General features: G+C 39.9%; 1 protein-coding gene across 5 annotated transcripts in view; it reads left to right on the top strand.

Annotated features, from left to right (window-relative positions):
* PITPNM3 (PITPNM family member 3) overlaps window positions 1–24,126 on the top strand; it is a 63,216-nt gene that overhangs the window by 25,913 nt on the left and 13,177 nt on the right. For 4 of the 5 annotated variants that reach the window (XM_027883829.1, XM_027883827.1, XM_027883828.1 and 1 more), the window contains exons 4-10: window positions 2,343–2,390; window positions 6,712–6,788; window positions 8,729–8,964; window positions 14,402–14,591; window positions 17,338–17,457; window positions 20,065–20,246; window positions 22,873–23,042. In XM_027883829.1, coding sequence (XP_027739630.1) covers window positions 2,343–2,390; window positions 6,712–6,788; window positions 8,729–8,964; window positions 14,402–14,591; window positions 17,338–17,457; window positions 20,065–20,246; window positions 22,873–23,042 — 1,023 coding nt within the window. Of the gene's footprint in view, window positions 1–2,342; window positions 2,391–6,711; window positions 6,789–7,108; window positions 7,176–8,728; window positions 8,965–14,401; window positions 14,592–17,337; window positions 17,458–20,064; window positions 20,247–22,872; window positions 23,043–24,126 lie in introns of those variants that run through there. The other variant, XM_027883831.1, reaches the window with a different exon arrangement.

The raw sequence follows: 24,126 nt of genomic DNA, 5'->3' as shown, positions 1-24,126 counted from the left end.
AAGATTGAATGTGTGGGGGAAGAAAGAAAAGAACGATCACCCTGGTACCTCCCTGGTGCTGAGGTACACAACTGTTTTACTATGCTGGCCTCTGACACTGATCCCATTATCAATGTGATCACATTATCAATGTAATCTCAGGCAAGAGCACAATGAGAGACAAGACTTGTACAAAATGCCCTCTGACATCTCAGGAGCACAGCTACATGAATGTGAAATGGCTACAGGTCTGCAAATCTACATGTATGTGTAATGGCAATGTACCATAGCATGATACTAAAGGTAACTTTGTGAATCTTATTTTTACCTGCAGTTGCTTTCTCTGGTGAATAGATATGTTTGTTTGTACTGGTGTTACCAATCCTTTGTGGGAAAGTAAGGTGACTTCTATTCTGGTTTCAACACTGCCCAAAAAGCTGCTTGCTGATTTTTTTTTTAAGTAGCATGCAAATAGAGTAATTGCAAATCATATTTCAATTCCAGGGCAGAGAAGTGGCTTTTTTTTCAGAATCTGTTAAATCTATTGTGAGATGAAAAATGTGGAACAGGCACAATAAGACGTACTGAAAGGCTTAAATCTACATGTTAAAAACTTATTGCAAAGTTTAAATTTGTTAGTAAGGCTTTTAAAAACAGCACTGTCTTTTTCATAAATTTACCGAATAAAAATTAATTTTAGTTCTGTAGTGGAAGTGTTTTCACCTTCTGTCTTTTCTTTTGAGAAGAAGAGTTTCTATCTGCACAGCCGATTAAAGCTGCCATGGGAAGGAGTTTTCTTCATGAAACACATTGTTTTCCATGTTGTAATTAGTGGAATTGTGTATACAAGCACTTCAGAAGGCTGGTCTGTGCTCTTGGCATAGAGGCCTGGTTTTTCCTTTTAGCTCTTACATTCCTGAGAGTTTCACACATTCATCCCAAGGCAGTGATTGGTGGCTGCTTTGCCTCAGCAATGACTGTCTCTGTGAATTTCTTCCCTAGTAAGTTGAAAGCAGGTAACAGTTGTGACTCAACTTTTTTGTCAGAACAAGAGTCTGTGAATTGTCCTGGTGAGGAACTGAAAAAGAAAAGAGATTGTATGTGAAATTTGGAAAGTAGCTAACTCAAATAATTGTCATTCTTCAAAAGTGAAGTACAGCAGTGTACTGCAAGTACTGCTTGCACAAAGAATGAACTAAATCAGATTTATTTGCTGCATATTAAAAGCTTGTCATTTTTTCTTTTCTTTTTACTCTCTTAGAAACCAAGTCAATTGCAATAGCTGGGGCATCTGAAGAAAAAGAGTATAGTTTCAGAGTTCTTATTCTGTACTGCTGCATCCATCAGAGGAGTAAAACATTATTGTTAGTTTTTATATATTAACCCTAGTTGCATTTAGTGTAACAGCATTTTTAATTCATGAGATGAGAACCAATAGTCTTCTTAAGGCACTGAGCAGAAGCTTTCATTTGAACACAAGAAAATCAGTGGGCAGGCGATGGCAGCATGTGCACTGTTTTATTCACATATCGTGGGGTGCCACCAGCTTCCCTGGTGCTTGTCGTTTGCCAGTCTGATCTATGTTGCCAAACAATGTAACAGAACATAGTCTTTGTTGTGGAGTCAGCTGTGCCCCAGCAGCTGATGCTGTGTCTGTGCATATACTCAAGGGGTAGATGGACTCCAGGAAAAAGTGTTGCTGGGCCTCTGAAGAAGGAATCTAGAGAAGGGATGGAGAGACTTGTGTTCGCATCCCAACTTTGATGATAGATGTAGGCTGATGTGATGCCTTTTGGCTTTGGTTTCTCTTGTGGTGGAATGATGGCAAAGGTGTTTCCCCTCCATGGTAGAAATGGCTGGAGTGCTGTAGGAGGACTTTATCTACAGAAAGGGTCTTTATTCCCATATTCTTGTGTCTATTAGGTTTTTGTATTTAGATCTGAGAAAATCCCTTTGTACTTGCAACTTTCTTTGGAGGGGTGGACTGTGGGAGGGAATGGAAGGACGGAAACATGCTTTAAAAAGCTGCTAATTAAATATTTGGAATAGGAATCTGGTTTGTATTGCTAGGTAAGTTTATGCCAGTTCTTAGTTATTTAGAGATTCAGTGGCTAATGCTGCAGGTTATCAAATAGATTGAATATAAAAGGTAAAATCTAGCTTCAAGGCTAACCACTTTGAACTGATTATAACAGTTGTCAAGTGTGTCATATGCTGAGCTATTCCCACTGAAGCCAATGGAGGTTTTGGAAATCACCATAGTGGTCAGTTGCAAAATATTTACTGCAACACAGTAGAAAAACTAGAGCTTGATGTTCATGTAAAGTGATTTTAGTTTACATTGTGGTTTCTTCCTTTTGCAGGTGAAGAGCCTGCATTTTGCTCATCTGGCTTTCTGCAGGAAAAACAACGTGAGTTGAAGGTGTTCTCGTTTTTCTTTGTACTGAGGCTGTTCAGTAACTAGAGATAGTAATATAATAGACTTGTTAACCAAGTGATCTGTTACCTTGAGAAGAGAAATGCATGTGGAGGGACTAGGATTCTTTAAGTTTTATTTTAAATTACATTATTTTCGATGTGGATTATGAAAATGTACCAAGAAAGTGCCTGTGACACTATTTAGCACATTAGTACCTTTTAGTGTTGGCTGGAGTGGCAGAGGTAGAGCACTGGAGGGTGAAGCTGCTGCTGTACACAATAGGTCATACAGGACAGTACAACATGGCTGGATATGGAGTGTAGGAGCCTTCAGTGCTTTGTTCTCTGGACTTCTTTCTCCTGTCTCTGCTTAAAGAGGTGCAAGAAGTGTTGCTGTTAAAATTTCTGAGTGCTATAGGAGTAAAACGTAGTGCCAAGCCTGGTGTTGCTAGGGTTCCTTCGCTGCTGGTGCCCAGCTTCAGGGAATATATTTACATGTGACTCTGCTGTTGAACTTTGTGCTTTTTCATTGCTTGATAAAGAGCAGGAATTGACTTAAAGAAATGCGTGATGTTAATGTTCATCACAGTTCTCTTTGGGAACAATTGTCCATTGCCCTCCTAGAGTTCACAATGAAATGTCTGTTCTTTATTCCTGCAGCTGTGTTTACAAGCACATGCTGTCACTCTGTGCCAACCCCTTCCCTTTTGGAAATCATATTTTTCCCATCTGGCTTGGTCTGATAAGTGGAGCTGGAGAGCACTGGTAGTTAAGATCCTTGGCTCACCCTGTGTGTTTCTTCTTCTCTAGTGCTCTGTAGTAGTCATGTACAAGATCTGGTAGCATATGTGTGCAAGACTCATTCAGTGAAGAAATCATGGAAGTTAACGTGGGCACCATCTCGTGGCTTCCAGAGCAGGATAGGGCTCGGTGACACGTGCCATTATTTTCCGCTAAACAGTGCAGTTTGCAAAACTGCATCTGCAGTGTATTACAGTATTCTTTATCATTTGTCAATAGAAAGCATATGTCACAGCCTTCATGTGAACATATTTCTTATGATGGATTTATCATTATGAATGACTAGTAATAGCACAACAGATGGCAAGAAACAGCATCATTTCCCATGAGAGCGCAATCATGGGAATAGCAGTTTTCTTTTGGGACTATTAGCACCTTATGCTTTGTAGCTAAACCAAGTTCTTTTTTTTTTTTTTTTTTTTTTTTTAACCTTTAATTTTTCCCTAATTAATATGACAAAGTATTAGGGTTATTTGAAATGGTCTGTGGGAGGAAAAAAAAAAAAAAAAGAGGACCTAGCTTGATTCTTAGTATGCATTTGAACTGTACCTCATGATCTCAGAAGTTTGGGAATGATCATATGAATTCTGTTCTCCTAGATTCAGGGGACTTACTTTTTTGGTTGTGTATTGAACTGATGCCTTTCATGGCTGCCCTTGAATCACTGTCCAAGCTTTTCCTTTCACCTGGCTCTCCTCTAGTGCTGATGTTGAGATCTGATGATCATAGGGAGACTGTTTGGGCAATGAGTTACTTCAGGCAAGGCTGTAAACACACAACTTGCTTGGTACCTAAGTCACTGGTGAATGTGTATATGTGTGTGTATAAATATATATTTATGTAGCAATTCCAGTGGGAATTTGAGTCTAAAACAATCCCTGCCAGATACACTGGCTTGGTGGTGTCTGCGGTAGCAGCGTATGTTTCTGTTGGCAGAAATGCTTGATAAATCTCTTCCCTTGTCGTAAAATAATTGGCTTAGATGACAGCCACTTTCCTGTTGACTGTTGGCTGTTGACTCCTAGACTGAAAAGCAGTTTCTGTATTGGGGTTGCATTTAACTTAGGACTGTATGCCGTCGTCCTTGTAGTTCAGCATCTGATAAGCAGTAGGCAAGTGTCACTTTCTGGTTTTACTCACCTATTTCATGTTAATTTGTTTTGATACCACTTGTTGCAAAGAGCCATTTGACTACATAGTGTGGTTCTCAATGAACCGATACATAGTCCTTAAAAAAAAATGCTCAATAGTTCCTGCTGGGTTTTATAATGCAGCCTGGTGTTTTAAATGGCGTCAACTGATGATCTTCCAAAAAATGGAACTTACAGATTTCATACTGTAGTCATAGCTTTTTAATAATGAGGTCAGCATTAAATTGCAGAGAATTCCAGAAAGCAATTGCATTTGGTGGAAGCTCAGGGTTTATGGGTGTATGTTAGGTTTGCTTTCCGGTATTTTGTTTTTTGTTATGGTACCCTTTTATTTTATAGACGTATTGAATGCCCAATACATTAAATCCTTGCCTGTCAGAAAGGCAAGAATAATTACCTCAATTTTAAATATGGAGAAATGTAGACACAGAGGCTAAATAAATTTCCAGTGGCTCTAAGGAATGATATTGGTAGAACCTGTTCCTAGCGCAGAAGAGTAGAGTGTTCAAAATTTGTTTTGGACTTAATTCAGTGCTTTTAGAATAACCTGACCAGACCCTGCTTAAGCAATGTCCTTGGTGAACACTGTCTTAGGGTCTGGCAGAGTACCTGTAAACAGATGGAGTGGAACCACAAAGAGGGTATGAACTCCAAATGCCAAGGAAAAGTAAACTGAGTCATCTATAGCATTATGGGGTGTATTCATTTTCTTCTGGCATGCTGGAAGAAACAGAGGAAAAGGTGTCTAGACCTCAAAAGCTGTCTGTTATGTACTTTGTATTATTATTTAGTACAATCCTCTCTCTTATACTCCTAAAACTTGTATCTGTCATAGAGGGAGCAAGGCCTTACAGTTTCTCTAGGAACAGCTAATCTTTGTGAGATGAGTGGAATTTTAAGTCTGCAACACTGCAGTCAGCTGACATTTTGAATGACAAATTTCTGCTATCATGATTCAGGATGGTTTCAAAGCCTTCCTCTTCCCCACAGGAGAGGGAGGAGGAGTTGTTACAGGGATAGAATTAGCATCTTGTATGGAATTCCATCACTGTTGACAGAAGAGTAAAGCACATTTGCTCTTCCCAAGGAACTGACCACTGCAACATTTGCTAATCAAATTTCATCTTACAGCTGTTTCCCAGGTAACATGCAATGGTAGAAAAAAATACTGCATTATGAGGAGACCAGAAAGAGCCTGTAGTAATTCTCTTCAATGACTGAAAAAATACAGTGCAAAACAGAAAAAGTGGATAGTGCTATATCAATTTCTATGCCCTTAAGCACAGAGAAGTTTTGTTCAGAGGGCAAACCTTTTCATAGCCAGTTATAGAAGTTATAGAACAGAATAGAAAATTTTCAGTTGGAAGGAACCTACATTGATCCTGTAGTCCAACTGTCTAACCACTTTATGGCTGACCCAAAGTAAAGGCATATTATTAAGATTATTGTCTAAATGCCTCTTAAACACGGACAGGCTTGGGACATTGACACCTCTCTAGGAAGCCTTTTCCAGTGTTTGACCACACTCTCTGCAAAGAAAAGCTTCCTAAGTTTTGTTTCCTGAGGCAAGACAGTGGAAAATCTCATGGTCTTAAAGCTGATATCAGAAACGTTCCACTGCTTAGAGCAGGCAGCTTCCCAGCCTGTCTGCCCAAAGAGCAGACAAGTGGGCCTTTGGTCCACGTTTGGTCATGCTCTGAAGTCAGTGCAGAGACTTTCATTGTGGTTTCATTTTCATTGTTGTGTTTATAATTGAGGATGTTGCATGCGTGATCTTGTGAAATGATACTAGGAAAGGAATGTGTTTCTCTGAAATATCTCTTCCTGTTTTTTGGGTTACAGGACTTTTTGAGGAGAAATTGTCTTTTGCTCTATGGACTGTTACTCCTATTTTGCATCATGGTAATGGAGCACTGCAGTTACTTAATGGAGTTCCCTAGGTAGTCACAGAGGTTTGTTGAAGAACTGCATCCTGGAGATCTTTGCAGAACTTGAAAGGCTTGATTCACTTGCCTATATATAGGTGTTTAGTACTATTTAAGACATACCAGAGTACCTAAGATAGCTGTTTGGGATGAGCAGAACCTCAGGTGACCTCTTCTGCTGCTATTTCAGAAAGGCACAGATCAACAGCAGCTGTGCTGGTACTACACACCTCAGTATAAGGACCTGAATCCTGTTCTAAATGTTGCTGTTAAGAATAGAAGAGCCTCTAATATTGTGTATTGTTCTGTTTGTCCACAGGATTTCCTATGAATGGAACTTTTTGTCTTGAAACTAGAAATGTGCCTTACATGTAATTGTCTGTAAAAGATGTGGTAGACAAATATTTATATGATGAATATGCCTCTTTTCCTTTCAGGTGAATTATATAGAGCCTCTTTAAGAAAACAAAGGTTCCCTGCACAAGGTAGTGTTGAAATACATGAGGACAATGAGGTAAGATTATTTCCTAACACAAGCTGTGATTTCTGAAGATTAGACATGGGGAAATACTCTCATATTATGGAATTATAAACTCGTTTGATGGCTTAGTGTGTCTTTCCCTTGTTTGGTAGGTGCACGTGCAATCACTGAAAATCATCACAACCTTTTTAAGACATTGGAAATACTTAACTTAGGTGGAAATATGACCCAGTTCTCTGAAGAGAAATTGTTATATCCGCTTAGTGCTTGAGTGGAAATGCAGGTTTTTGAAGCAGATTCAGCAGCACTCATGAATTTGCTAATAAAACAATTGCCTTTTTTCAGAAGCAGGAAAGAATCTAAACAAGTTGTGGTCCTTCCAACAAACTGATTAAGGTCCTCTGTCCACATGTAGGACAGGTAGTGGAAATGTCTGCTTTTACATTTTTGAAGAATTCCACTCCTACTGAAAATTATGACAGTCATTGATTGACATCAGATGTCCAGTTGACTAGCCCTTGAGCCCCTTGTCTCAGTCATGACTGAGCTACTGCTGAGAGGCAAATTAATTGCATTCCATTTGGGTCTTTTGTGAAAGATACTAGTTAACTCCAGCTGAGAGACTTGTTTTGAAACTTTCAGTCCCACCAACCCATCAGCAGTGCTGCTTATTTGCAAGCAGGCTGTGGAAGGAATTTCTCTTACCTTTTAAAGGGAACTAAATTTCTCTTCTGAATAACTGGAATGGAACCATATGGAGAAGGAAATTGTAAATGAGTGCAAGGAAAAGTGGAACCTTAAAAAGGCTTATATGATCCTGTATTTAAGCAGATATAAGTCAAGTGAGCAAAATGCCTTCACAACGAATACTTCTGCTGAATGCTAAAATTCGTGGACTGAACAGGGATAGTGGCTTTATGGAATAACTTGCAATTCTCTCGTTTTCAGCCATTTCTCTGTCACCATTATACAAGTGCTAAAGTTACCAATTTCTCTTAATTCCAGAACTTAAGAATAAAGTGTCCAGAACATTGCCTGATTCTCAGGGAATCACCCAATCTAGTGATTAACAGTCCTTAGACAAGTACAAGAAATATTACTGTTGTTTGAGTTCTGTGTTTGTGTTTGGTCAGGAACTAGAAGTTGTCAGGAATCGTGTGATCCAAAGTGAAAAGAAAATGACAGTCAAGATTTAAAAACAAAAAGTTTAATCTTTTAATATATTACTCAGTTCTTTGAATGCACATAACTCTCAAGGGATAAAGAGGAAAAAAAGGTGGAGTTGTGAGACATTCAAAATGCTTTTCCAGTCTTAAGTAGAAAATACCTTGTTTATTCTATGTAGCTAATTATTGTCTGTGCATATTCACATATTTGTAAATTTATTGGTGAGTTTTATGGGTATCAGCAATGATAAACTTTTTACTTTTTCAATAAATGTCTGGGTAAATTGCCCCCATCTTTCATTTTAATAGGAAGCTGCCAGTCTCAAGAGGCTGAGATAGCTGTATCATCTGCTTTTCCTGGATGTTTTCATTGGCAGAGAAATTTGGCTTTTTAGAACCTTTGATGATTTGAATGACAACCTTGCCAGTAAATGAAGCAGTCGTTCGGGATACCTAGACAGATGATTGCTTAGACTGCCTGCAGAGGTTAAAATTCTTCTCCAGTCTCAGAGTGTTTGAAGTACACAAAGCTGTTTTAATCTTTGTTGATCTGAAACCTACATCTGTGCTGCAGAGGTTTTCTGTCAGAGCAGTAGGCTCTACGTGGGTCAGACATACTTGAATTAAATGGATGGTGGGGCATGCACATATGCACACCCCCCACCCCGCCCTTCCAGTGAAGGCAAATATACAAAACCATCACAGTGGGTGTGGGAGAAAAAAAAACACTGCTCATGGTGACACCAGGTATACCAACAATGTCCATAAAAATGCTTCCTCCCTTTTTATTTCCTGTTCTTCTTACAGGAAGGAGTTCAACACCAGAACTGCAAAACTCATGTGTTAATTTTGATCCTACATGGAGGGAACATCTTAGACACTGCAGGTGGTGACCACAGCAGCAAGCTGGCAGACATCAACACCTTCAGTTCTGTGTTTGAGAAGGTCACCCGAGCCCATTTCCCTGCCTCTTTGGGCCATATCTTAATGAGACTTGTTCCCTGCCCAGCAATCTGTTCAGCAGCTTTCTCTCTTGTTTCCAAGTAAGTTGATTTGCATTTCCTGATTTTTGGCTTTGCATTGTGGTTTTGAATGGCTTTCTGTGACCCATCTTTTTCATAATGAAGTCTTGCAAATCCTTCTTAATCTTCTTCTGATTGCAAGACTTGGAATAATTTTTCATCCTTTTCTAAGTGGATAAATTTGTTTTAAAAAACATTTATTATTGGATGTATCTGCTTCAGTAGCTGCTCTTCCTACATGCTTTTTGGGTCTTGGAATTCACTCATTAAATGAGAGAATGTTTTCAGGTAATATTTCTTGCCTTAGAGATATTTTCCTTGACAAAAGTACTTTCAACGGCATGATAGAGAAGGAAGAAAGAAACACATGCTCTTGGGACTGCTTCAACTCTTCTACAAGTGCAAACTAGAATTAACTGGTGAACTCTGGTGAGAGGAGGAAGCAAACATTTTCCTGATTTCTTTTTTTCTAAGCAGAAAGAAAATTTCCTTTGTTTTGTTTGGGGCTTCCCAGACAAAACCCAGTCTAAAAGACTGCTTTTACAGTCTTTTTTGTTGCAGTATAGTGCCTAGGGTTACATTTGAAGCTCATGTAGAGCAGAAAACCCTGCAGAAGAGTTGAGGAGGTCTACAACTATATTTTGGGCCATAAGATCCAGGAATGGTGACACCTTCTGTCCAGATGTCAGACAGGAGAGATGGAGAATACATGAAAGTTCTGAAGTACTAGCTGGACTTAAAGCTGTCACAGGCCTATAGGAGGAAGAGGTGTCAGGGTGCAGACCAGACTGATTGAAGTTGTGCCTGACTCTTGGCATCAGGGGGGAATACATGGAAACAACCAGGAAAGAAGTGTGTGCGTGTCCAAGGTGCTGCCCTGTAAAGCAAGAGGAATGATAGAAGAGGAGGTGAAACACGGAGGAGTGTTTGGAAGATCACCCTTGCCCATTTGGGCCATTGTTTAACAAGCTTTTTTCCTCTGTACCCCTTGAGAGTTACATGCACTCGAAGAACTCAGTGTCCCTTTGTTACACCATAGTGCAGTGCCTGCAGGTCTCAGCTATCTGGAGGAATAGCTGCTAGAGCAGAAAGAAGAGTGTGTGCTGGCAACCCAAATGAACACAGCTTTGACTTTCTACCTCTGTTTCTTTATTTCCTCTTGTTGCAGCACACAGTGTCCAAACAGAATGAAAAACACCATCCTGGATGTTTGAATTTCCTATAGAATCATTCTGGGCATTGGCATAACATTGATATTGCAGTGTTATGTTCTTGTGCGGAGCTGCTTGTCGTACCTATTTGGGGCTGACAGAAAGAGAGACAATTCTCTGGTCTCACATTTCTGCAGCTTCATGCTAGCAGCTTTCATAGCCAGAACTCCAGAATGCAGTTGTGGAACATAAAAGTTGTTGTAAACATTCCCTTTAGCAAACTGTGGTGGAGGAAGGGTAATTTTAATTTCTGTAGTGTTTCACTGAGGGTGAGCCAGATGACTGACTAAGCAGCAGTACAAGATTTCTTTTTTGTTTTGAATGTGGCCTCTGTTTTCTGAAGATACACTATGAGTGTGTGCCAGGGTAGTACAACCTGGTTTTTACCTTGGCATAGGTTTTGAATTATGCTGTGCCTTGTGTGCAGAGTGACCAGGTTCAGAGGGATTCCACTGGAACTTTTTATGTGAATGTACCTTTGCAGTTCTCTCTGCCTTGCAAATAGTGGCTTAAAGGAGAGGGATCTTTCAGGGCAAAATCACTCCATGTAGTAAATGTTTCAGATTGCTTAAACTGATCTTTTCTCATCTACTCTCATCATTTCAGGTTCCTCTGTCTCTCATATAAATCAAAAACACATTCTTTATGTAACCTGTATAAATTTACAATTCGTAATTGATCTGCTGTCACACTTGGCTCTATCTTTATGGCTAAGAACAAAAAAGGGTTAAAACTAAGGCACATTCTTGTTCCAGATAGATGACTTTCAAGCCATGTCTTCCCTTTTCAGGCAGAAAAATATCCCAGAGTGGATCAACTGTTATGCTTTTTATAGCATATGATTTGATGAGCATACATTGTTTCACACCTCAGAATAGAGCTTCTAAACTGGAGGATAATCATTGCAAATTTAGAGGGAATGGGAAGGAGAGAGAAGGAAAAAAAAGCCAAAACAAAACATGTTTTATGCTCTTCTTTCTTGTTTTTGGTTTTTTTGTTTGTTTGGTTGGTTTTTTTATCCTGAAAGTGGAGGAAGTAAATGCATATTCTAGCATTCAGAAACAGCAATAGAAAGTCCCCAGGACTGTCAGCATGGAATGCAGATAACCAAAAGCATAACTGGAAAAAAAATGTTGTGTGATAGTTATCCAGACAAATGTTACCATATGGGTGATTTCTCCCTCTGCTTGCTCCTCTCACCCCCTCTCCATGGTGCAGTCTGAGTTATCCCTGCTAGAGATGCTGTCAGTCTCTTCTTCCCTGGAAGCCGTGCATGCTCTTACCCACCATGGAAGGCCAGGTCTGTCTTGCAGCCGAGTCATTTGGTACCTTTCATCAGTGAGGTGTTGGGTTCTAACACTGGTGACTTTATCTGTCAGACTCTTACACTCAGTGATTTCAAGTCCAGCCTTTGTGCGTCATGTTTCCAAGCTGGTGATTTTCAAGATAACAAGATTTGTGCTCTTTTGAGTTTCAGCACTGATATTTTACCTGTTTATCTCAGCTTCAGCACTAATACTCAGCATAGAATCATAGAATCAGCCGGGTTGGAAAAGACCTCTGAGATCATCAAGACCACCCCTTGATCCACTACCACCATCATTACTAGACTATGGCGCTAAGTGCCATATCCAGTCTCTTCTTAAATACCTCCAGGGATGGGTTCCAATGCCTGATTACCCTCTCTGTAAAGAATTTCTTCCTAATATCCACTCTAAACCTCCCCTGGCAGAGCTTAAGACTGTGCCTGCTTGTTTTACCGATAGTTGCCTGGGAGAAGAGACCAACCCCCACTTGGCTACAGCCTCCTTTCAGGTAGCTGTAGAGAGTGATGAGGTCTCCCCTGAACCTTCACTTCTCCATGCTCAACAACCCCAGCTCCCTCAACTTCCCCTCATAGGACTTGTGTTTGAGTCCCTTCACCAGCCTGGGTGCTCTTCTCTGGACCTGTTCCAGCACCTCAATATCCTTCCTGAGCTGAGGGGCCCAGAACTGGACACAGTAGTCCAGGTGTGGCCTCACCAGCACTGAGTACAGGGGAAGAATCACTTCCCTAGTCCTGCTGCCACACTCTTCCTGATCCAGACCAGGAGGCCATTGGCCTTCTTGGCCACCTGGGCACACTGCTGGCTCATGTTCAGCCTCCTGTCAATCCAAACTCCCAGGTCCTTTTCTGCCTGGCTGCTCTCCAGCCACTCTGTGTTCAGCCTGTAGCGCTGCAGAGGGTTGTTGTGGCCAAAGTGCAGGACCCAGTAGTTGTACTTGTTGAACCGCATCCCCTTCGAATCAAACCATCTCCAGTCTATCCAGATCCCTCTGCAGAGCCCTCCTGCCTTCCAGCAGGTCGACACTCCTTCCCAACTTGATGTCATCTGCAAATTTGCTAATGGTACACTCAATCCCCTCATCTAAATCATCGATAAAGATGTCAAACAGAACTGGGCCCAGCACTGATCCCTGGGGGACACCACTGGTGACCGGCTGCCAACTGGATGCAGCACTGTTCACCAGCACTCTCTGGGCCTGGCCCTCCAACCAGTTCTTAGCCCATCATAGAGTACCCCTGTCCAAGCTGTGGGCCGCCAGCTTTTCCAGGAGCATGTCCACTCCAACAAACAACTTCATCTCTTCCATACACTCTTTCAGTGGTCTGGATGTTTCTTCTCTTTCTGTTTGTCTGCTATAACAATGGAGGTCTTTGTGGCTAAACATTTACAATGAAATACATTGGAATTAAAAAAAACACACACTGTCATTTCTAAACCAGTTAGCGGTGATTAATTGTCTCTATTTCAATTTGATCTATATTGCTTTAGCTATGGGGAAAAAAACAATACATTGCCAGTTTTTTTTACTTTTCCATCAGCTCTGGTTTGTGTGATTTTCTTTTGAATATTGTTTGCATTTTATTTTTATTATGAAAACATATGCAGGTATTTTGTGCCATTTCAAACATTCATTTAATAAGCTTTTTTCCCCTCATATGTTTGTCCCTTTCCCTTTCTGAGGTATTATCTGCCGATTTTATTAGTAAATGAAACTTTTTTGGGGGGTTTTGAAGGTTCAGTTTTAATTTCTGAGAGTTAGTATTCATAACTGTATATCTGCTGTGCATTTGGATGATCTAATCAGCTGGTAAAATGAAGCTATTTTAATTGATAGAGCTTGGCAGACCAGCTGAGCTCAAGGACACAGAAACTGTTATACTACTTCAGTTGAAAAATATCATATCATTGGAGTGCTTCAGCCAGAGGCAAGTGTGGAAAAGACCAGTGAGACTTGGGACATAGCACACACCGGCAAATCTTCTATTCTTCCTCCGTTACCCTGGTAATAGTCTCAGGAATGTGAGTTTTAGCAAAGACACAGACTAACTACATTTCAGGCCAGCTTATTTTTAAATACTGTGATAGCCCATGAAGTTCCCAAAGAAAGTGAATACAAAATACTGTTCAAGTTGCCTACCTGTGGCTTTGGATGAACTTCAGATGTACTAAATTATCCAAAATACTTCCAACTTTCCTTTAATCTCCAAAAGGCAGTCAATTTACTGTAGGAGAATCTGGCACACACTGATGTGCCTTTCATCTTTAGCTCTCTGAGTTGTCTTCTCCACTCATCAGTAAAAATCAGTCAAGACTTAATCGGTACATTTGCTGAGAAGCTTGCAGGATGCATATCCAAGCTAAAGTAAAGCTGCTCTTCTTCAAATTTGAGCTTGTATTTTCAATTGGGTCACGGCCTGTTTGTCAAGTGCTACTGTGCAGACATTTGCTGTGATTTGAGAATATGTGCATCTTTCTTTCATCTTTTTGAAAAGATGGGTCACTGGAAAAAATGTCTTTATATGCTTTTAAACAATACTGCTGTTGCAGTTGTGTTCTAGGAAACAGTATTCCACTGTGATGGTTGGATCCTTCTCTATGATGTTGTAAGTTGTTACATGGGGGGAAAAGAGGCTAAAATGTAATCATGTCATTGCCATTCTAAATTATGTCTGCTTATATGTGGCACAATAGTATCAAGTAGTTTAACTACAGAAATGCCTTCTAGTGTAATCTCATTCAACTAAAGCCGTAACTCCTCAATTTTTTTTTTTTAAGCAATTGAATTCTGGGAGAAAATGATCCTTCCTTTGTTCTCTCATTGTGACTTGCAATAGCCCAACCCGTTTCTGTTAATTACCATTCTCTCATACTCTGTGCTGGCTCTTGCAGTTTTCCTGATAATATCATGTCTTTCTCTAGCCTAAATCCCTACAGCTATGATGAGAGCTGTCTCAGCAGCAGTGAAGACCACATCCCACTGGCTGCCTTGCCTTTGCTGGCTGTTTCATCCCCTCAGTACCAAGATGCTGTTGCCATGGTGATCAGCAGAGCCAATCAAGTTTACAATGAGTTTCTCAAATCTACAGATGGGGCTGGCTTTAATGGACAGGTAGGACTATTTTTTCTTACATCAAATTAAAATTCCTTTAGAGCAAGCTGTTTCTTTTTAAGCCATTGTATTAAGGGGTTTGAGTTATGTGTGTGAGATACTGCTGCAAATATGATGAATGAATGTTAGCACAGGATCATCTATTCAAAACACCTTCTCAGTGCCCAGCACGAGAAAGACACTTCTGGAATCCTGTGCCCTCTCTAATGTGGACTTACTCAGCTGGTAGAAGATTATAAACCTTTTCCCACAAGCATTTGGACCCCTAAGCATTTCCTAAGTGTTGCTACAGTGCGGTAAATGAGGTATGCTGAGCAGTGAACAAGCATGGCAGCCCAAGACAGATGATAATCAGTGTTAATGAGATCTTTACACATCTTTTCCATCTGCTAAAGCTGATGGAAAAACTGGGGGACCTTTAGGATCATAGGAAGTCCAGCATTTAACTATTGTTACTTCTTTTTTGCCTCCATCACAGTAGTAATAAAAAAATTCACAGTAAAGAAACATAGAAGACAAATAGTTGCCAGCAGCACTGCAAATTTTCTGTATAACTCTGAGGAAAGTCATGTAATTTTTCTGTTGTGACCCACTGACCATTGAAGTCGCCCACAGGTTTCTTTTGACGTGTCAGTTGCTGTTCCTACTTCGCCATCTATAGTCTACAAAAAAGTACTTTCCTGCTTCATGTAGGAATATAATATTGATACTCTGTGTAAATTATTTTGCAATGGGGCCATCTACATAGCCGGAAACGTGCACTTACTTTAAGTACAGTGACCTTCACACTTCAGGAAAAATAAGGAAAATAGATGTAATATATAGAGTACAGTGTAACCTTTGAAGGAAACCATGTGTCTTATTACACAAACAAATGCTTTTCCATAGCAGTAATAAGATGATGCTGTGACATCAGTATTTTTAGGCTAAAATTTGGGTTGAAGCCAGTTTTACTATGCATAGTAAACTGTTCTTGCTTGAAGCATAAAAACAGCCCAACTGCAGTGATAAAACATTACAAAAAGTGTAATTATGTAAAGAAGAAGTATACCAGTTACAGAATAATATGAAAACAATTTTCTCAATAGAAATTTAGTGTTATGGGTTTTTTCTTTGACAAAGCTACAAAGAAGTCTCCTTGGTGTGTTTTATGAATCGGATATATTACTTCATGTGAAAGACTGTGCTTGATCTCTGTATACTCCACAGAATTTTCACTATCAACAATTACTGGCACTGTTAAAACAGAAGTGACTTCTCTGTGCTGTCTACAGTTACAGTGCTTTGCTTTTCTCTTTAGATAGAAATTTCAGCTCTGCCTCCAAATAAGTCCTGTACTTATCAAATATATATCATACATCCTGACACCCACCCTGTGTGTGTCTTTCATTTCATATTTTGGTCTCTTCTGTCCGTTTATGTTGCAAACTCGTTAGATCAGAGATTTCCTTTTTGATTTTATTCAATATCTGGAAAAAGTTAACTCCATAACCTAATGTCAATAATAATAAGGATTAGAAATGCCTTGGTAAATTGAAGAAGTTATTACCAATTCCCTAGAAAATGTGTTGTCAGTTTTATTAAGGTTACTTGTATCATACAATTTTTAGTTCTTTGTGGACTTCATTGTGCAGCATAGGAATTTGAAAATCAGAGAGTAAATTGGCATACTGTTCAATTGTATACAACTTTAGAATCAGAAACAGCTTAGGATAGATGTTACTTTAATGTATTTTGATATTTTATTTTTTAAAATGTTTTTTATAATTTTAATTGAATACAAGAAATATACTCAATTCAGGAAGAGTGCCACATTGAGATGCACTGAGATAAGTTTGAGCTTTTTCCCTACCTGCATCTTGAAGAACTTGCTTTTCCTAACATCTTCACTTGGAAGAAAGAGTGCACAACATCCTATATCTGAAACTTATAGTTTTGTGTTGTAGCCAAGCTGAATTAAGGTTAGAAATGAGTTAAGGAAACTAAAAGGATTTGGGATTAATAGACTAGATGATGGCTTCAGTTTGAGAATTGGAGAGAGAGGCTTTGCTGGAGCCTGGTATCAAGCTTTTGCTCATACTCAAGACACAGACAGGGGGACAGGGAGCAAGAATCATCTCCTATGGGTTGGGCATGTGTTCAGTGGAATTGGCTTGTGGGGAAGGTTCTAGTGTGCCATAAAATTATTCCAACTATTGAATTCCCTATTTTAGTACTCTGTGCTTTTTTAATTGCCAGGTCATACTTTGAACGTAGCTTCTATGTTTATATTAAATGGGAATCAAGAGTTAATCTCTCTGCTTAATACCTCATTTTGAGGTTCTGTTCCCTTGTCCTGACAGGAGAGTAACAATCTGTTGAGGTCCTGTTCCCTCTATGACTCTCAAGGAAATGTTAAGTGAATGGAAATCTTTGTGTCACCAGTCGTCTGGTGATACGAACTTTTCGAGCTGGAATCTGTCTGCAAGTAGCTGGAAGAATTCTAATTCATCTGGGAGAACTCCCACTGGTCAAAATAGCCCCTGGGACAGATATTCTTGGCATAGGGCATATTTCTGGAGATAAAAGGAAGTGGAAGAAAGTAAGAAAGTGGCTACACGTTTTTAGCTGCAAGAGGAACCAAGGGTGTAAAAACCAGTAACGAGGATGCGAAGTAAGACAGGAACTCCTCTGCAGTGCTGTGATGCTTTTTGTTTCTTTTAAAACACTTGCTACATGTCCCCAAAAAATCTCTCTATTTTCTCAGGTGTGTCTCATAGGTGACTGCATTGGAGGAATTTTGGGCTTTGATGCCATCTGCTATAATTCTAATACAGCTGACGAGAGTCGGAACAGTAGCAGGAGAGGAAGCATCAGCAGCATCCAGGTGAAGAGAAAAAGTCCACACAACTGAAACCCTATAGATTCATACCCTAGAGGAAATCAATTCCATATAAGACTGAAAAATTAAGGATTTGGTAAATTACCAATGATAGAATGGGATTTTGTTCATGTATCAAAAATTTGTTGTTGTCAGCTTCAGTTTTATGGTATCAGAAATCAGTAGTGAAGGCTTTATCTGTAAACCTTTAAAACAGGATTACCAAGTGCCCTTTATGGTATCCCTAACTGTAGATGCAAACATTTCCTGTCTCAGTAATCTCTGTTGGGCTCCTGTTTTTTGTCAAAATATTTTTTTTTTAATTTTTTTTTTTTTTAGTTTTTCACATATGGTGTGGATTTCCTTATGCTAGTGCCTGGTAGTCTAGCATTAAGATGTGTTGCAAATAAGTTTTAGTGACAGGTGAAAGAATACCTCTTTCTTTGTAAGGAGTGCAAGTCACCTGAGGATCTGTGAATGAACAACTGAGTGTCTATACAAGTGCAGCATTTGCAGAGAAGGGAGGAGTAATTCTACCTGTGATCCAGGAAAGATTTTATGATAGTAAAAGCACAGGATTTTAATGTAATGCTAGTACGTAAACTTAATTATTGTGTTCGACACTTAAGAAAGAAAATCAAAGTTCGGTCGATCTTACGTACTTCAGGCTCAAGTACATATGGAGGGTGGGTGTGAATTAGAGCTGACACTGTGTGAGGTGCCCATGCTCTGTTCTTTGGCTTTGCGACCCTGTGTAAAAACTGTTTCATCTCTTTAGTTACCTCTCCTCAAAAATGGGCTCAATGACACCGACTTGCTTGGTTCAATTGAGAGCTATATGTGGTGTAAGTACTCTTGAGCAAAGACACATTGTCTAAATTCTTCCAGGAAGGAGAATTACCATTAATAACATGGCTTTTGGGAATAAGACTAATTATTTACTTTTTACAGAAGGCAGAAGATCCTCTTGGCTGTTGAAGACTATAGGTGGAACTGTGTGGAAAGGTTCACTGCATAGCTTATATGTCCTATGAACTTGTTCATTCTGCAGCTTCAGAGAAACAGATTCTATGAGCACGTTTTCCATAGTCTGTCTGCATGTCTTTGGCCAAGCCACTTGACCTGTTATGTCCCAGCCCTCATCTGCAAGCTTTGTGCACTTTCTCCTCTATTTTGTCTATTGGAGTTTATACTTTTTGCAAGTTGCTTAAAAGTACTGCGCACGATAATGTATTTTGATATGGGGTATTTGAGGTTAGGGATTGTGAAGTGTTCCGGTGACACTTCAGTGGTATAGTGCATAATGCTGTGTCCAGGAAGGCAGGAGCAGGGAGCACTGGTAGAGAGAATCTAAATGAGTGTTGGGAGAGAGATGTATGCAAGAAGGAAAAGAACAACTTTGAATCCTGCTTTCTTGTACAATGCCTGGCCAGTTTTCCAGTGCTGTTCTCTAGGTTCATCTCATGGAGATCTAGTTCCTTGTCCTTCTAAAACTACTTATTCTTCCCTCATTGAATTTATCTGTGCCTGCGCCTCTACTTTTTCTCGCGAGGAAGTTATAGACTGCAATGAGGTCTCCCCCAGTCCCCTCTTCTCCAGACCAAGTGACCTCAGCTACTCCTTGGATTCCTCTCAAGGCTCTTCACCATCTTCATTGCCCTCCTCTGAACACTGTCTAATGGCTCAATATCTTTCTTATATTGTGGTGACCAAAACTGCCCCAATATTGCACGTGAGGCTGCCCTAGATCAGAGCAGAGCAGGACAATCCCCTCCCTGGCCTGGCCGGCGATGCTGGACCTGATGCCCCCAGAACACAGTTGGCCCTCTTGGCTGCCAGGGCACTGCTGACTTATATTCCACTTGCCATTTACCAGGACCCCCAGGTCCCTTCCCACAGGGCTGCTCTCCAGCCTCTCGTACCCCAGGCTGTATGCACAGCTGTTGTAAAGAACCAGATCTTGCTATGCCTTGTGCAAGGAGATCTTGTGCATGGATGGGGGAGGGTCAGTCCAGTGGCATTTGTTTTGAAAAGCATCATTTGCATGGGCTGTTGAAATGGACACCGGAATAAAAGTCTGGAAGTAAGAGGGATATATCGGGGAGGATGCTGGTGCAAGCTGCAGAAGTGCTGGAGGAAATGAACAATAAAGAAATTAATAACCTTGAAGATATGATGCCACTGGTCTCCTTTTGCATCCTGTAGAAGCTAGCATTCTTAAAAATCAGGCCCCACATCCATGGAACATGATGAACAAGAGCATTAATGTTGTAGTGGGCATTTTGTGCACTTAGTTAAGACCTCTTCTGATTACCTTATGATATTAAGAATGATAAAGTCATGAAGGATAAAGCTCTTGTGTTAATCCTCCTTTCTGCCCCTTGTGACTCCCCCCTCAAATTCCTGATTCTCCTTCCAGCTTTTAGGCTATGCATCTTACAGTGAAATTTAGTCTTCATCTCTTCCCTTCTACTGCAAAGAGGAAATCTAACCCTTTCCACCCTTTCTTGAATAAAGTGAGGTCAAATGTATAAATGCAGCCATTTCATATAAGCTCTGTCATATTTTGGTGTCTTGTCTAAATCCTCCTTTTGCTCTGTTCATTTTCTGAAGGATAATACCCTCTTAACAGAGGACTCCAGTCTGGGTGACAGCAAACACGTGAGCAAAAGCAGTATTGACATCTCGGGAATCATGGAGGATGAGGAGCCAAGGCAGCCGTTGCCTCAGAAACAAAGTGACTCCTCCACCTATGACTGTGATGCTATAGCCCAGCATCATGCTCTCCTGTCTAGGTAACTGATGTTCAATGACTGAGTAAAAGAAACAGCCTTGCCATTGAATGGAGCCTGTCAGCACCAGAGCACAGTCATTGTTGCTGTTTGTGGTGTGTTTCTGGATGTTTGCTTGAAGTCCTTGTCTACCCTTCAGAAAACCCCATGGATTTAGTGGGTGTAGTATGAACTTATTCACATATGGAGTGTTTTTTATTTAATCTTTATTCAGTTGTAAGAGTATTGAATATGCAAAAATGAATGCACAAAGTTCTACTTCTTCAATGCAGCTCACTCAAATCAAGATGGATGAATACTTTATAAGCGTAAATTTCTGTTACCTCTTTTTGTCTAAAGATCCCTCTGACTTCATTTTCAGGATTTTTGTTATTCTGTAAAGAGTGAGATAATTGCTTTAGGTGCTCCTCTTGGTCTATGAGCTATTCAGATCAGCTTTAAAACAACAACAAAAAAGCCCTGCATAAACATTTGGCTTAAATTAGGAGGAGGTTAGGGAAGGAGCGTTAACTTAATTAGCTTTCCATGATCTTAAGAAAGCTCTGAGTTGCAGATTTGATGGGAACATAAGCATTTCCTTTGTCTCGTTGTTTCTGCCTGTTCTAAGCTGTTTGGGTTTTTTACCTCTTATTTGGGCTTTTGCATCCTCTATCCATCATCTTATTTCCTTTATTTCATTGTGAGTGATGCAGAAGGAGAAGTCTTACTGTGTGTTGAGTTTCAGTCCTGCTAGAGTATAGTGCAGACTTCCTACTGTGCTTTATTTCAAGTCTGTCAGGTTTTTTAGTAGCAGTTTAATGTAGTTTTATATTCTTGCTTTGACTGAATGCCCTTTCCTTTGTTTTTGTTGATTACTCTGCTTTTATTTTCAAACCATTGCATTTTCTGGTTATTCTTGTGTTGTAAAGTGTTTTCCCTCTGAGGCACAATGGTGGTTTTTCATTTGTCTGTGGCTGAAAACATGAAGGTTTTTTTGGTCAGTCACTGTTAGGTTCTTGTATAGCAGAAGTACTGTGTTATATTTAAAGCACAGTGTTGACTTGTATAAAGCACTTTAGACTTGAAAAATAATAGGACAATGGAAGGACAAAGATAACAGTTTTTTCCAAGTCTTTAATTTCCTGTGTGTCTGTGATTTTAAACTGAAAACTGTACATGAGCTATACTTAAACAAGCAGATGGAAGTGTTACCTTCCATTCCCATTTTGGAGTCAAACTTCAGGCTGTTGCTAAGTTGTTGAGGAACAGTTGGACAAGCATAGGCTAAAGACATCAGAAAATATTCCTTGGTAAGGTAAAGAGGGTGAAAAAACCAAATGAAATGAAACTGCATCATCCTCTGACCCACGCTGTACATAAAGAGAGGCTCCAAGCCTTGGCTTTCCTGTCTGTGGAACTTGCTTAAGATTACTGAGACCTTTTTCCCCATGATCTCATTTACTGCAGTTTAGCAGAGGCATATCAGTGATGAGGTTACAGAGATCACTCTTTCATTTTTTTCGGTTGATCATTACAGAGATCATTCTTTTAAAGGAATGTTGTTGCCTTACACATTGCAATCGTGGTTCAGTGTCTCAGTTTGTGCTCTTTGTCTGAGTGCTTATGGCATAGAGAGGTAACTACAAACTGCCATGCTGATGGATTTAGTTCTTGGCTTTCTTCACTTCTGCATTAAATGAAGGCCTAAGTTTGGTCCCCAGGGTTACAGTTGATAACACTGGGTTATAAATTGAGAATGTCACTAGGTTCTCAGACTGAAAGAAGGTTTGGCCTGATTTGAGATCAGTCTTCAGAATTTCTTGATTCTGATCCATGCTTGGCCATAGATATACAGTGTGTAGGGTGCACATAACTCCCGAGTGCTTCACTTACAGTTCTGATTGAAGTCAGCATGGTCAGTGTCTCTCAGTCAGGCTCTCCATGCTCTGGGGGCATGTTCTGCTCTGTCACATGGCTGGGCAGCAGGTGTTCAGACTACTTTTCTGCTTCTGAATGTAGGTATTTCATCTCCAGCAGAACTAAATTATGGCAGAGTCCTTTCTCTGTCAGTGAGGGATAAGTGGTCTATAGTTACCTCATGGATGTATGGCATACAAAGTAAATAGAAGTGTTTAAATAATTTTAAAAGCTGTCTGTAAGCATCACTGATTTTAACCTGTAACAAATAGTTGAAAAGTAGTGAAATTCTAAGTCATAGGTCAGGGAACAGATTGGGACAATGCGTTTTATGCACCCAAGTAACATACTTTGACTGTAACCTTCTAATACCATTGTCCTTACACAGTAGGAGTAGGTTAAAATATGTAGCAGAAGAGTCAGAATAAACTAACATACATCTGTACTGCTAAAAGAGACAGGAGGTAAACTTAAATCTTCATAGTCCTTGCATAACTTACCAGTAAGTATTCTGTATAAGAACTGTAGAAAACTCTTGCATGTTGCAAGTAGTACATTTACTGAACAGCCGCACTGAAAATCGTGGTAAATGGTTGCTATGGTGCAATATCAGTCTGCAGTTTCAAAGTGTGTTGCTTGGATCTAAATACGGGTGCTAGAACTTTTTAAGTAGCCTGTTTTGGGAATGCCCTCTTCATTATTGTTGTTGATTCAGTACGTTTTCTTTGCTCAGCATCCACTCAAGTGTGTTGAAAGATGATGCAGACCTTCCTCCTGTGGATTCCAGTCTCTCAGAAGTAAACCTGGGCCGATTTGAATTTGAAGTGTCTGATTTCTTCCTCTTTGGGTCGCCACTTGGTTTGGTGCTGGCCATGAGGAGCACTGTTCTGCCTGGTCTGGATGGTAAGCTCTTCCTGGGGTTAGAATTCAGGATGGGTAATGACCTTCATAAACAGAGACTTACACAAAAAGGAGGTAAATAAAGGAGCCTAGTTAAATACTAGGGAGTGAGGTAAATTTCTTCCTTTAAAAGATGGGAATATTGATGTCAGTAGGCACTGAGATGATGAGGGTTGTTCCAGGAATGTCACTGCTCACCCGTTTGCAGAAGTGTGTCTTTTGCTCTGCTGTTAATCATATATTCCATGTCATACAACATGAAGCTCATGCTTTACCAAGGATCAGTCCTTGAAAACGATACCAAAAATAACGTCTGTGCTTGGTTAAGCATTACCTGTACACGTCTGGCTTCATTGTGAATTTGACCCCCAAGTGTGTTGGTGTGTTGCTTGTGAGCCATTATTCCTCTTTGGTAACAGAGCCTAGTGATCAGATACATAGAGGATTTTTTGTTTTATTTCTAATACATCTGGATTTTTAAAATTTTTCTGTAAAAGTAAAAGCTTACTTCACTTTTCAGTATTCACTACATGATTTGTCTCTTTGCATGGTATGAGCTTGGGATAGCACAGCACCTTCATAGGAAATGGTACATTCATTTGCATTTGCCTACAAATGCAAAACCAGAACACTTCAAATTATCAAAAGATTTCCTCAATATGGGTTTCTTCAACTAAAATACATAAAGGGTATTAAATACTTTGCTGGACCTGAAACAGGCCAAGTGAAACCTCCATGCTACAGGTTTACCCTCAGCGCAGCAGCATTGCTCCCTTAATGTGCACAGAAAATCTTACAATCTCAGTGAATATAAACCGATGTGTTCACTTGATGCTTGGCTTTATCAGCTGTAAGCCTGGCTTTTGCGGGCAGCTTAAGGAATGACAGTTCCAACTGTGTCACATTACTACTAATTTCTAAAACTAACCTTTAATTGCCCGTGTATAAGAGAAACCACAGCCACGTAGCCTCTAGGGTTTATTGTATAGCACGACAGGTTTGAAAACATGTCATGCTTGCATGGAGTTCATAGGGAGAAGACATAATTATCTCAAATATATTTTATAGTTTAGTCATTGCTTTAATA

This window comes from Empidonax traillii, unplaced genomic scaffold, assembly GCF_003031625.1.
Source record: "Empidonax traillii isolate 1590-97213 ecotype Southwest subspecies unplaced genomic scaffold, ASM303162v1 scaffold135:size1941959, whole genome shotgun sequence".
Classification (NCBI taxonomy): Eukaryota; Metazoa; Chordata; class Aves; order Passeriformes; family Tyrannidae; genus Empidonax; species Empidonax traillii.
This window is presented reverse-complemented; position numbering and strand designations above follow the sequence as displayed.